The following is a 15,004-nucleotide window of genomic DNA, read 5'->3' on the forward strand; positions in this document are numbered from 1 at the left end:
TGTTAAGCAACATGAACAGGTATTGAAATGAATCTGAAGTAGTGTGAGGCTTTGCCAGATAAAAGACATGTATTATTAATGTATTTCCTCTCACTCATTTTCAGTTGTTTTTTTTACCAGTGCACCCTTATTTTTCCAGTGGAAGCACAGATGCTCAATTAATGCTTTGAGAGTTATTCAGCAGAAGATCTACTTTCCTTGGCTACTTTGCGTAGACCGTTTAAAAGGTATTCCACTACTGAAAACTGCACTCCTAAAGGAGCTCTTTCAAAAAGATGGGATGGGATGACTCAGGTTCTGAGCAATCCTGCAAGAGCTGAAGGATCTTCATATGTTATCCATACTGGAATAAACCTCAAAGATGTCCCTCTTTCTTCGCATCACACTTCCCGTCCAATAGTTACTGCATGACAGCCTGAATCAAACTAGCCTTGTGTTTCAGCCCAATAGGAGCTTAAGGAAAACCTTGTTTTGGAGGATGTGCTTAGCCTAGTCAGCCTGGGTCCTACAGAGAGTAATCCAGAGTGATAAATTGCTCCAGCCTGGTCTTGGCACTGGGGAGAGCAATTCCAACTCATCACACCCTGCTGGATGCAGTCTTTCCCACTGAGTATGGCCTTGACAGTCTAACCTCTCTTGGCTGATAATCTATCACTTCAGATTAGAGTCCACCCACTTCAAATACAGGCTGGGCGGAAGCTTCATTGAGGGTGTGAAGAAGGGATGAGACAAGGGTGTAAAGCTTTTGGGTCTTTCAGAAGGCCTGTTACTTAGTGGACTTCTGTAGTTTATCAGTTTAATCTTCGGGATTTGGTGTCTGGTGTTCACTAGAAATCTTTTTGAGAGTTGAATGGACCATCTGGGGCTAAGTATGAATACTTTTTTCTCCTATGTGGACAGATGCAAGCAACACATCAAAGGCAACTTTAGATTAATCACATACTTTTACTCTAAGAGTGATTTCAGCAGTATTTTTTTAAATGCAAAGATCTCATAGTTGTTAATTTTTAAGGACTTTTCAGGTCAGGCTGGTATGGGTTTGTCTGGGATGGAGTTAATTTTCTTCACAGCAGCCCATATGGTGCTGTGTTTTAGACTGTGAGAAACATGCTAGTGTTTCAGTTAGTGCTGAATAGTACTCACACCATGTCAGGGCCTCTTATGTTTTTCACTCTGCTGCCCCAGCATGAAGGCTGGGGGTGGGCAGGTGGTTGTGAGGGGATACAGCTGGAGCATCTGACCCAAAATGACCTAAAAGATACTCTGTATACTTTTAACAACTTGCTCAACAATAAAACTGGGAGGAAGTAGCTGTTGCAAAGGTTGGTCATTGACCTGCTGGTGGTTGGTGATTGAGCTTGCCTCGCTTTTATATGTGGTGGTTGTTTTTTAGTTTTTTTTTTTTTTTTTTTTTTTTTTTTTTTTTTAATGTCCCCTTCCACTTATATATCTTGTCTATGAGGTTTCTCCCCTTCCTTTTGCCTTTTTGATTCTCTCCTTCATCCCTCTGAGAGGGAGTGAGTGAGCAAGTGGGTAGGGGCATACCTGCCATCCAGGCTCAGCCTACTACAGGCTGTTTCTAGATGTGCTAAATATGCTTGAAGCAAGGTAGTAGATTTTAATTTTAGGAATTTTCTAGTTGAATTGTATTCTAATCACAATACAGTCTATTCAGGATACAGTAATTTTTTTCTCCCCCCCTCACATAGATGTTGCCAGTATAATGAAATTAATCTTTTGCAGTGAACGTAACACAAGGTCTGATAAGACGCCAATCTACTGCATGTACAATGTCTTAAATGGATCAAACGTCGAGTATTGCAAAAGGAACAATTTATTTTCAGTTGTTTCCTAGTTTGTTTTGAAGATGTTCCCTGACTTCTGTGGTTTCCAGCTAGGAAAAAATAGCATTGAGTTTTGGCTTTCATACTAGTTGTACTAGCCAACGACCTCTCTAATTCTCAGGAACTTCTTGTGTGGCAACTAAAGATGTAAAACATGCTCCAGTAGTGCTAAAATACTTCCAAAACATCACAAAAAGGGGAAGAGATTCCACTCCGGGCCTTTTTAATTCTGAAACATGAAATGGCCTCATAGCTGTCTTAGAAAGCATGACTACCTACCTTTTTGTCAAGGTGTGCTACTATTTTAATATAAGCTACTATATACCATTTTACTAGACTTTCTCCCCTCTGATATTCTTGATCCCTTTCCCATTGTATAAGTTTTGCTTGTTGTTGCTGAGGCAGCCTCACCCTCTTGCTGTTCTCCCTTACTTTAGTGGGAATTTTTTCATATTTATTCGGTTTATTCCCTTGCCTGCTACCTGCGCTAAGAAACTTGCACATGATTGATGTCCTCAGAGACCTCTATCCTTCCAGTCAATTTGGCTGAAGTTAACCTATAGTGGTAGAAGTACTAAGAGACAAGAACTGGCAGATGAATGATATGATTTGAAATCACACTTGGAATATGCAGTGATAATTATCAGGAAAATTTTGTGAAGTTTTGCTTCTAAAGGCTCTTCAGTCTGTCAGCTCATTTTTTGAAGCCTGATTATTTTTGCTTATAGAGAACATCATAATGCAGACACATCTGGGTTTTTTTTCTCTAATATGGCATTATATTTTCCTCCTCTGCTTTGGACTGAAAAGAACTCCAGAAACAAGCTTATACAGATGCCCTTAGTGATGGTCACTCAGCTGGGAAGGGAAACATTCTTGACTGTTTTTTAACTTGACTTATCAAGGCTTCTGAAGGACCTCATTGGAGTGATGTCCCAGATCTGTCTTACATATAACAATTCAAGGCTTGGAATAAACTGGGAGAAAAATCACAAACACCCACTGAAAAGTTTCTATTCATAGGACCTGTTCTGGGCTTAAATGCCATTGTGGATCAACTTTAAAAAAGCAAAGAAGGCAACTATTAATCAGATTCTTCTTTCCCAAGGAACGTGTCACCTTCTTTCTGAAGTTAATGAGGCTGTGATGTTCTTCAGGGTTTTGGAAACTTAAGACACAGACAACTGTATTTACCATATGCTAATTGTTCTAGAAAATATTTTTCTATTGTTGGGGTCAAAACAATAGAAAGGGGTCTCCGTTTTTGAGAGAGTTCAGTGATGATTATTTTGGGCGCATATGGGTACTGCAAATTTAGTATATGGGAGTATTAAGCTTCTTAAGAAGGGGAGATACATGTCAGCATTCTGAACTGGAGATGCAGCAGTGGCTGCTAGTTTAAGCTCTGCAAACATGTATATTGCCGAGCTCACAAAAAGATACTCTTTGCCTGAAAGAACAGTGCAAATGATTTTTCTAGTACTTGAGGAGCATGCAGGAACAAGCAGGACATTTCTTGGCTACTCTCAGAATTGGCTTGGATTGTCATCTGATACTTCAGGGAGAAAGAACTGCAGAGCCAAAAAGCTTCCTGGGTGCTGATGGATGCATTTTGCACCAGACATCAGTTGTTTTCAAACTAGTGTTCAAATTTCATCTGCCTTATAGAAAATGCTTATAAAATTCCTACTCCTTGAGTAAGAAATTATTACAGCCATTACATTAGAACTCTCCGTTCATGTCAGGTAATCTTAAATTGGTATCCAAGCTTTTTTGCAGAGCTCTTTATGATTTTGGAATTCTGTGTACTCTTTGAAGATGTTACACACGATGATTATGCAGAGCAGAAGTTAAAATAAGTTTATTAAATTTAAATAATTCTGATAAGCTTTTGTTTTGTTTTGTTTTAAAATTTGATTGTATTAATTATCACAGAAGTATCTCAGGATTCTGGGAAAGAGGGACCTAAACTTGAGTCCTGCCAGCGTGACAGATGCCTGCAGTGATACTTAGGGATATGTTCTGTCTGAAGACATATGAAGCCTAGTATAGCCTTTTCCCCTTTGGTTTGGCACTCTGAACAGTTGGTACATTTGTCAAGTTAGACCTTCACTACTCATTTCATTACAAGCTCCAGGTCTTACTGCTTATGAGATTATTGTTTCCTAACCTGTGTTGTAACGGGTGGAACACACCGATCAATGAAACTGCTACTATGTGTGTTCAATCAAGAATAGTTGGCAAGTGCTGAACTGAAGCATTAAGTTTCTGTGAAAATTTTACAGTATGGGTTTTTTTGATGCTGCAGAGCTCTTGTTTCTCTCTATCCAATATAGTGCTCGGGGAGACTTGGAAGTAGGAGCTTCCCTATTTTATGATAACAACAAAATGAGTCTTGGTCACTAATTGAAGATTGTAATGATGTGGATATTTTTACTGTGCACATGGGAGCTGTACATGAAGATGGATTATTGCTGAGTAAACATTCAAACAAAACCTGCAACAACGGCAATTCAATTTTATGTTGCCTTTTTGTAAGAATGGAACGAGTCACTCTTACTGGGAACACTTTTGAGGAAACATGGAAATAGTGGTCTCTGACAGTAGGAGCCCAAGCTTTGATGTGATAACATAAAATACAGACTGATAAATGGGGAATGAGTAATGATAGGTCTTACAGTTAGGGAGTTAAGGGCATATTCTTCTTATTAACAGCTTAGACATTGTGTTAATATGTTGTTTTTTGTGTTTTGAAATGTTAATTCAACCTTCAATTTGAATCAGAGTAGTAGTTAAGTGGGGATATATTTCCTTAGAGTTCAAAAGTAGATTTAAAAATATTCTGTTTCATATGTTTCTCTATATGATAATATATGTTCATATTTCAGAAAGATTTATGTTCACAACTGTTTCTTTAAAAAAGCCTTTGAGCACAAATAATTGTTTTGATCAAGTGAAACCTTCATTACAGTTAAATCTCCAGATTTAGTCAGAAAAATGTGTAAGAATATATTTTAATTTTACAAGCTTAAATATTGTATTTTTAAGCTTGTGGGCAGCAAGATGTGTAAAAGGTTTCATTTGTATAGAGGCCAAGACAATTTTTCAGTGTAACCAATTTATTTATCTATAGCTGGAAATATATGGCTGAAAGATTCAGATGGGTTATGTGGTCTTCATCAACAATGCAGATGTAATTGCCTGAAGTTACTTAAGCTTTCTCTTTTTTATTGTATCTTACTGATGGAATCCTTTGTAGATGTGTAGACTCTATCTTCCTCTTATTGATTCTTCTATGCCCATGGCACATCAGAGCTTATATTTTCTGCATCACAAAAAGCTATTTCTGCAACATTCAAGAAATGCTTTTGGCTCTTTTACTTTATTTGTTGTCATGAAATTGCCATGCATTTGACTGTGTATTATTTCAGTGAGAAATTACCTTATTACAATGTGATTAGAGGTATGGAAGTAAGATGGATTGTTGATCCACGGTGCATAGAAAAGGTTGTTTTGTGGGATAGGAACATTCTTGTGTTTGGCAAGAGACAGCTCTCTGGGACTGTGTTCCCCTTGTGCAGTGTTTCCTATGTCACATGTGTTGTTGGAGTATGTGCTCGGTTGTGCTCTGCTCTGCTGCTTCAGTGTTTACTGGGACCCCCAGACAGCAGAAGGAACATTAAGGGGTTTTAGTTGTTCCATCATCCTATTTTACTTAGGGCTACCCTTGGACTTGAACGTTAATGCAAGAAAAAGATTATCTAACTTAGCTAGATAAAGAAGGTCCGTTTTTCTTGGGGTTTTTTTCAGCCTTTGTTTCTTTTTCCATGACAATTAAGTTGGGTGTTAGACATTTTTCTTTGGTCCTGCCCCTACTTTTGCACTCATGTACAGAAGATGACCTTCTGTGGGAAATAATGTCTAAGGCTATTTGGTGAAAAATTGTAGGTCATTGGAAAGAAAACTATGCTTATGAATATGGAAGTGCTGTCATCAGTGGTCCTTGGATAGTCTACCAAGAAAGAGGTCCTGATGCAAATGAAGTTTATTTTGAGGTTTACTGTGGGCTGAGTTACACATTTTTCTCCAGACATTTTGCCTTAGTTTTGGTTTCATCAATCTGCACATTTATATAAAGATGACTGTCTCAGTATAATTCATAAAGTTACTTGTTTCTGAGCTGGAAGCGTGGATGCAATTTTACACTACACTAAACTTCCTACCTCAGGGGGTGCTTATCAGGTAAACCAAATAAAGTAGAAGGGAGATGACTAAAGGCTGGTACAGGTGTAAACTTAAGTGAATAGTCATGTCCTAAAGAGGTTTTTTTACAATTTTTTACAATACCACATTTCTAAAAAATAGAAATGATGGCTAATGCTATTTCATTGAAGTTTTTTGCAAAGGCTGGTTAGCTTAAGATACAAGAGCAGAGTACTTGCAAAGGACATGTTTTTGATCAAGTTCTGTGGTGCAATTTATTAAAATATATAAATAGATTAAAGTCCTGCAGGAACCCCTGTACTTGTAAAAACGAAATAAAGTTTGAATCCTGTAGAGCTTGGTTAAAAAAACAAACCCCAAACAGAACATTTTAAAAATAGTTTTTCATCCTATTTTGTTAGCACACAACAAACAACAGCAAATCTTAAGGAGACTAGGACAGTATTTACTTCATTTCTAAGGAAAAAAGCTTTGTGTTTTTTCAAACTCTTTTGTTTAAGTGTTCACATGTACATTTGTTTGAAATGCTTTACCAAGAGCTCTTCGTAATCTAGTTGATGCATAGTCCAGACTGTTTAGATTTCACAGAGGTAACTGGGGGAAAAAATAGCAGCTTCTGATTTCTTTGTGTGTTGAAGTTGGAGAATATTCATGTGTTTCTGTAGATGTTTCTTTATTGCTTTTGGTAGACCATTAGGAATTTTACTCAGCAGTTAAAAACTATTTTTTTGACGTGTCAAATAACCTTGAATTTTTAATGTTTGAAAATGAGGATTAAATATCCCAGAGCCATTCATTTTGTGGTCTGCTGACACTTCCTTGAAAAAGCTAGTGTAAACTGCAGATCAGCAAATTCCCTGCTGTTAGGTTAGGCTTACGACATCCCTGCTTTTATAATTACACACAGCTGATTTTCAAATGGGTTTTCACATGCTCATTGGTGCAGTGCGAAAGCACCTTGCAGGGAGCGTTGGGTTTATCTCTATCGGGCCATGTAACGAGTCCCTTGCTGCAACATCTCGCCCCTCCCCTACGCAACCAGCACACACTGAGCAGTGGCTCTGCTGGAGTTGCTTCTGTTTTCATGGAGGAGATAGCAGTCCTCGCACTGCAGCAGGTGGAGCTGCCTTGGATCTAACCCGGGGTTCTGGCTGAGAGGATCCGAGTGTTACTTTGGGCTGTGAGACAGTTGTCACTTGGAGCTGGCGCTGACATAATTAAAGATAAAGCTGACTCAAAAATTTAAAAAATGGACACAGGATTTTTTCTTTGCATTTTTTATAAGGTCTGGTTTCTAACGTGAAGCAAAATTTTTCCTGAAGGATTCAACCTATTTACATAAAGGCTTATTTTTGAACACTATGGACCTAGAATAAATGTCAAAGACAGGCAGCAAGCAGCGCTTACAGAGGCATTTTTCTGGAATCTCAGTCACGGATCGATTGAAGTGCACAGGGTCTGAAAAAATGTCTCCTAGCATAAAAAACTTGGATTGTTTTTCTCCGATGCTATGCCACTGTAAAGTAGCATGTACGAACAACACAATATCTTTAATGTTTGGATGTAAGGTGGGTCTATAAAAGGACTTTCCTGAAAATGTAAGCTGCATTTAATAGATGATTGCCTTTGTGTCTAATGTAACTATACCTTAAATTTCTGGTAAAATAGTGTGTATTTTTTTCCATGCATTACTCAATTATCTGAGCTCTTAGTGATGGTGACAGAAGTAATGAATTATCATGCCTACTGTTTAAAGATCCCTTTGAACAACATTTTGAATTTACTGAATGCCGCATGTAAAATGTCGTCATTCTCCATTAATCAGCATTAATCATCATGTAATCAGTTTCATTTTCTTCAGCTGTAGAGAATTAAATACACAGGAGACTTGCACTGAGATGCAGGGCTAGAAATGCCTCCTGACATCATATTGATGGAAGCAATTGTTAGTGGCAGGTTTGGGTTTAACAGTGCCCTCAGGCATGTAGTTGTTTTAGGACTACATCAACTGTTTAGGTTTCAGAGTAATAAAACATATATAATTTGGTAATCCTCAGAATGGTAAACAAATATATTCAGTGTCATGTCAAAATGCTTTTTTAAAGTAAAATTAATATGCAGTGTCAAGGATATGATGGGAATGTTAACTACTGGCAAGCCCCTTTAAAATTAAAGGGATATGTCTATGAAGTTACTTTTGAGACAGAAATGTGGAAATCTTTCTCTCCAGAACTTACTGTACATATTCAGTGTTTCCAAGTCAGTGTAGATTATTTTAAGGAAAAAGAAGTTTTTGACTGGATTTTATTCTATGAAGTGAGATCAGTTGTGTGTACACATATACACAAATATATGCACGTGATACATTTATATATATATATATCACAAAATGTTGATGTTGAATAAATGTCACCTAGGTTGGGAGGGAGGAGTCAAAATTATTATGGCTATTTTGATAGCGTAAATATTACAAAACTTAGTTGAGTGCTTTATTTCCAGGACGCAGACTGTGTCTTGTTTTGAATCTCCTTATCCTTCCTGTGTCCAGAGCATTTTCAATTGAAAATATGTATCTGTTTATTGATGCAATTTGGAAACTATTTGATATAACATTAAGACTTTTTTCCTTCTTTTTTTGTGGACTGCACACCTTTTTCTTATTTGTAAGATATACTCATGTTTAAACAGTGAACTTGGGAGGAAAGGCATGAAATGAAAATACTCTCGGGTTGGCTTTTGCCCACTGAGCTGCAGAGCAGAGATGCTGTTCACTTTAAGAGCAAACTAAAAATACCCAGCCAACATCCAGCATCCACTTTGGGCATGCTGTGCCGGGGCTGAGCGATGGCGGCGGTTCCCCGCGGCGCGGCCCCTCCGCACCTTCCCCTGCCCCGCACCTTCCCCTGCCCCGCACCTTCCCCTGCCCCGCACCTTCCCCTGCCCCGCACCTTCCCCTGCCCCGCACCTTCCCCCGACGCTGGAGGGCGTGGGGCGGCCGCCCGAGGGCGCTGCGGGTGAGAGGGGGTCACACCGCCTCCGAATCGCAGCCGGCACAATTCCTCATCACTGCCTTCATAAGTGCCCTTCGGCTGCATAGCTACTCAACGTGCCTTGCAGAGCAGACCCCCGGCGTCCTGGGCGCCGTTAATTCAGCAGGGTTCTGCTTTAAAATATCTTGGGCTGTTTATGCACAGGCTTTAGTTATCTCCACAGAAACCTGTATTGCTGTTAATCCAGAGTGGGTGCTCTCTGCTGCCTACATACTGCCTCTGTACTACCTGAGTCGCAAATAAACTGAAGGGCTTCTCTTTGAATAGTGACCTTCTGGTAGTGCAGAGAGATTTTGCACCAGGCACTCATCAGTTTTTACTTGAAAGTTGTAGTGCTCCATAGTACTAAAAGTAAAATGCTCTTAATCGTCTGAGAGGACACAGCCTTTGAATATTGAAAGAGCCAATATTTAAATGACAGTGTGAAACAGTAATGCAGTCCTTCACAGAAACAATCTCACCCAAGTAGTCACATGAACTAGTCTTCAATTTTCCTCTTGGACCACATGAAAAGAACATTCACCATCTGACTTTTCCTTCTTTAGTCTCTTTTCTTTGGCCTTCTGGGACAAGTGAACTTCACTACAAATATTTCTGGAGTTTTTGTAAATGTATATACTTACCTTAACTTGTTTTATTGTTTGTGGATGTCCACAATAGGAATCATTACATAAAGTCTTACATTTAACACAGGCTGAGCATTTTGACATATGATGGAACACTGTGACCTAAATAAGCATGTTATAAGCAGTTTTATTCAGGATACAGTGTCAAGCTAAAACTGTCCAAGGAGGGTGAAATGCCTTATGTCTTTGTCATAGCTGTAGTTATTAAAAGAAAACTTAGTGCTTTTATTTGAGAATGAAGTTAGTAACTCAAAGTACTGAACTCGTGTTTAAATAAGCAAACCCAAAGATCAGAAAACCTCTTTGAGTATTTCAAGTCATTCAGTTTATTGTATATTGAAGCCTAAATTAAAAATAATACTGAATGTCCTATTTTACGATCAGTGAAGAAGCTCTAAAAAGACACAAACACTATCATCCTCTTTTCTTACATTAATGAAGTTTCTTTTGTTATTCACAGGCTTTTAGCTTCTCAGTGTGGATTGCTGTTCACTGGCAAAGAGATTTTATTTGGCTTTCATAGTGTTTTGTTTTTTACAAGCAAAAAGTTTTCAAGGTGACTTCGGTTCTGCAGTAGTGGAGCATACCTTTAGTTTTGTGTCCTTTTTATTTTTCGCTTCATGAGGAAGGCACTATTCTTTTCTTAAGCACTTCCACTAGACTATGGGAAAGGTTGTACAAAAGATGTTAACGTTTTATTATTCGTTTTGGATTTATTCATTTTGCATTTGTTTTGTTTTAGCAAGATTATGCAAAAGTTGTCTGTATTGTTGCTTTTGTTATTAGTGTTGTTGGAAGTTATTTTCTGTGAGTGGCATCTGGACACCAGAGCTGGTTTTGGGGAGATGTGAGGAGAACTGTAGGTATTTAGGTTTTTCTACCTATTTGCTTTTGACATTGCATCCTAGTAGTTTTTTACAGGAGTGGAGATGATGTTGCATGTCAAAGTGTTTTACAGTAACTTCAGTTGCTGAAATGATCTTTTGAAGGGTCCTTTCAGATTTAGTTTTGACTTGTAAAGTGGAGCAGTGACTGAACAAGGGCAAGTATTTAAACTTGGAGAATGGTCTAAAGTCACTCTGATCAGCTGCCTGTTCATACTGCAGCAGAGAAGGTCTGACTCTGTAAGCTTCAGTATATTTAGTGAACTCAAATGATTAGATTCAGTTAATTGAAGTCCTCACTTATTCTTAACCCCTTTCAAAACATGGTTGGACTTGTACAGTGAAAATTAAAACTAACCCAGGGACAGACTGTGTAAGTCAGACTGTGTGTTTCCCTGAGGTTTGTTTTGTTGTTGGAAGTGTGCAGTAACTTGGGAGTCATATGGCTGGTGGGTGGGGAGGGTTAAAGAATGGAGAAAGCTAGTGAGTTTAAGAAGTTAACTCATGAACATTTATTTTCTTTAGTTTTCCATTCATTCTTAGATTAAATATGTTCTACTACTGATTTTTTCTTTTGTGTGGAGAAGATACATTATTGTGCATTCAAATTTGCTTTCATATGAGGTAGTGAATTGATATATACATCTGGTATGAATTGGATTTTGATACAAATCCCATTTTAAAGAGAACTGTAATTATTACTGCTTCATATTCTGTCCTTTATCATCTGGTCGTTAAGGATGTTCTAACCTAATTAATTTTCTGTCCATGAACATGATGTTCTGTGAGGCTTGAATCTCTAGAATAACTGTGTTACATGCTGCTATGAATATGGGTTGTGAGTTTAGGACATGGAATTACTCCTTTAAATAATTTCCTTTCACTTCTGTGTCAGTAAGTTTCTCATGAGAGGAACTTTGGAAAAAATATAAACCCACAACTTAATGTTTCTAGTTGGTAGTTTATGTATCAATTTGTTTGAAATATCTTCTTTTTAAAATACAGATAAGACATTAGGGAGACTCAAGTGAACCTTTTTTAGAATGACTTTCCTAAAATTCTTCTGTGCTTTTTCTGTGAAGAGGCAATCTTTATTCTGAAAAATGCTGCTATAAAATGTCCACAAAATCCTTGTTTGTCCTGCATATTGTTGCAGATACTTTATTCATTGTTATTTCTGTCTAATTTTGCCAGACCTGGGACCTGAAGCAGGGAGGTTGTGGACCTGAACTGGGATTTCTTTGGAGTCGATTGAGACCATCTTCTTGCCTCATGCAAAGTAGCACTGGTTTATTTAGGGTGAAGGGATTTTTCAGTAGTTTATATCAGTAAGTAATTTAGTCCATAGAGTTTGGTGACAGTTCAAAACTCATTGAAGGTATAATCTAGTCTCAAGATATCCTGTTAATTATCTTGCATCAGAAGAGAAATGTTTTAAATTAATTTTGCCACACCTGTGTGTTTTGCAACAGAATCGTTTGGGGCAGTATCTCTGTCAGAAGTTTGCATTAAGTGTTTAATACTTGGTTGCTTTGGACTTAAAATTATGGTTATAAATTATAGAGCAGTCCATAAAACTTCTTGAAGAGTAGCTAAATTGCTTGTCCACTACGTAATTGGTTGCTGGGAAGCTTCCAAGGTGTACAGCTGAGGCAAATTGGCTGCAAGTTCAGAGCTGGTTTGCCACACATTTTTGTTTCCTTTGATGTGTCCATTGCTCAGATGGCTCTTGTAAACTGGGGGTCTCCTTGGGGTCTGGACCTGGGTTTGGGTGCAGGGTTGGGTTCTCTTGCTTGTAAGCAGAGTCATAGTTTGCTCCCAGTCATAGTGAGATGGGTTGGCCCTACTCTTTGCCTGATTTTCACCCTGTTGTGCCAGCTTTGCTGCATGTCTCAGCTTGTCATGAGCCACTTCAGGGAACTACAGAAAAATTAGTATTGCTGGAAGGGGGAAGGAACACTGCTGGATTAGCTTGCTGAGCTCTCTCTCCTCATCTGCAGTGGGATGTGAGCTCCCAGTGAGGGGCAGGGAGATGAAGTTGTACAGCTCGACCAGAGCAACTGAGGAGGTTCTACTCCTTCAGACAGTGGCTGCCCTTGAGTGAGCTGGGCTGTGCTGTGAAATCATGTCTTTAGGCTCTTACGGAGGGCAACTTGCATGGGGGTTTGCTTCATATTTAGGAGCAGAATTAACTTGGCATGACTGGAACAGCTGATGAATTCTTGTTCAAGGGCTGGCAGCTCCTGGAAGAGGATGGGAAGGGGCAGTGTTGAGTGGTGCCAGTGTGATCAGCCACATCACCTGAATGCACTGCCCCACACAAGGAGCAGTATTGCAGGGGTGATGCTCCACAGTGAAGCAGAACTAAACACTTCCACTTGGATGGAGAATTAGCCGTTACAGAAATTTGCTTCACTTGAAGCACTTTGCTCAAAAGTAATTTCTGTAAAGGGCAAGGAGAGTGTCCTACCTTTCAGACTAAGTAGTGGTGTGGATATTATGATTTCATGCACTTCACGTCCTTATCTTCTATTTGCATTTTGAAACATTATCATACAAGTATTTAATGTAGTGTATTTGTTTAGAAGGTTTTTCTGTACCTTTAGTGACGTGACATACCTTCCCTGTAAGCTAGTAATAACTCTGTATGTACTCAGGATATTGTAGTAGTGTGTGAAAGGCAATGTTGTTAAAAAAATGTTGGGTTGCATCTTCTGGACACAGTAAACCCTACTGGGGTTTAGGTAACTTCATAATAATGGAACACTTTTGGTAACTTTAAACTAAAAGTACTAATTAAAACTTTCATTTATAGATTTTATTGCCTTGAAGTCAGCAAGCTCAGAAGAATAAGTCTTTCTGGTTGACTTTGGTTTTCAGGATAATATTATCCCAATTCTGTGGTGGACTGATCTTTTTCTGTACTCTTTTTCTTCAGAAATACCGCTATCAGGATGAAGACACACCTCCACAGGAGCACAGCTCGCCACACATTGCCAGTGAGGTGACGGGCCCAGAGCTGGTTCATGTATCGGAGAAGAATCTGTCACAGATTGAGAATGTCCATGGATATGTTTCCCATTCTCATATTTCACCAGTAAAGGTAGGCATTTTTATGGTTAAAATAAGAGTGAACTCTTTTGATATACCCTCCAGGAATTTAATTTTGGGAGGCAATGAATACTCCAGTTTGTTTTTGTGGAACTGCTCATTTGTAAAATCTACTTTGTGGACATTAAAGCATTGACTTGGCTCCACACACATTGGTTAAACACGCATGGTAGTAAAATGCCTAGAAAGCAAATATAGGTAACTTAAGGTTCTGGGTATAGTTTTGAGGGGCACTATAGTTCCTGCTGGCGTTTACATTTCGGGTTTTCTATCAGGACCCCGTAGAATTGATTCTGAGTTTGTTTCTAATAATTTTCATTGAGGCCTATGTGGAAAGCATAATAAACCAAGTGCAATGTATGTTTAGAGTTTTTCAGCAGGCAACTGAAAATCTCCATTATTCTTAAGACATCTCCAGTAACCTCAGGACAGATTTAAAGATTAAGGCAACAATCTGAGTGTGAGGTTTTGGAGGTGTTATAAAACAGGCAGTTCTATTCACTGGGTTAGTAGGTAGATGCAGCTTAGTCATTTTCTGAATAGCCCAGCATTTAGTGTGCCAGACTTGAGTGCTGTTTTCTGTAACGCCTCTGAGTGATTTGATACTGATGAGTGTTTGGGTTTTTAGAGTGATGGGATGGACTCACACTGTAGTAGGCCTCCAGTTGATATTTTTAGCATGAATTGTTGGTGTGTGATCGTGTCCTTTGTGACTGCAAAGAACAAATGCTGTTACACTGAGAGCAGCCCTGGGGAGAAGGACTTGGGGGTGCTGGTGGATGAGAGGCTGGACATGACCTGGCCACATGCACTGGCAGCACAGAAAGCCAAGTGTGTTCTTGGCTGCATCCAAAGCAGGGTGGGCAGCTGGGCAAGGGAGGGGATTCTGCCTCTCTGCACTGGTCTTGTGCTCTGGGCCCCCAACATAAGAAGGATGTGGACCTGTTGAAGTAGGTCCAGAGGGGGTCGATGAAGATGATCAGAGCACCCCTGTTGTGAAGACAGGCTGAGGGAATTGGGGTTGTTCAGTCTGGAGAAAAGAAGGCTCCAGGGAGACCTTAGAGACCCATCCAGTACCTAAAGATGTAGAAAGTATAGGAGGGAATGGTTTTAAATTGAAAGAGAATAGATTTAGATTAGGTAAGAGGAAAAAATTCTTTATTGTGAGAGGGATGAGACTGAAACGGGTTGTCCAGAGAAGCTGTGGATGCCCAGTCCTGGAAGCATTGAAGGCCAGGTTGGATGGGGCTTTGAGCCACCTGGTC

General features: G+C 39.1%; 1 protein-coding gene across 26 annotated transcripts in view; it reads left to right on the top strand.

The window, feature by feature from the left end:
• The window catches only part of DLG1 (discs large MAGUK scaffold protein 1), a 148,944-nt gene that overhangs the window by 37,239 nt on the left and 96,701 nt on the right, over positions 1 to 15,004 (top strand). For 23 of the 26 annotated variants that reach the window (XM_027884020.1, XM_027884022.1, XM_027884028.1 and 20 more), the window contains one exon: positions 13,567 to 13,731. In XM_027884020.1, coding sequence (XP_027739821.1) covers positions 13,567 to 13,731 — 165 coding nt within the window. Of the gene's footprint in view, positions 1 to 7,136; positions 7,637 to 13,566; positions 13,732 to 15,004 lie in introns of those variants that run through there. The other 3 variants (XM_027884038.1, XM_027884043.1, XM_027884045.1) reach the window with 1 other exon arrangement.

This window comes from Empidonax traillii, unplaced genomic scaffold (assembly GCF_003031625.1).
Source record: "Empidonax traillii isolate 1590-97213 ecotype Southwest subspecies unplaced genomic scaffold, ASM303162v1 scaffold138:size3245559, whole genome shotgun sequence".
NCBI classification, from domain to species: domain Eukaryota; kingdom Metazoa; phylum Chordata; class Aves; order Passeriformes; family Tyrannidae; genus Empidonax; species Empidonax traillii.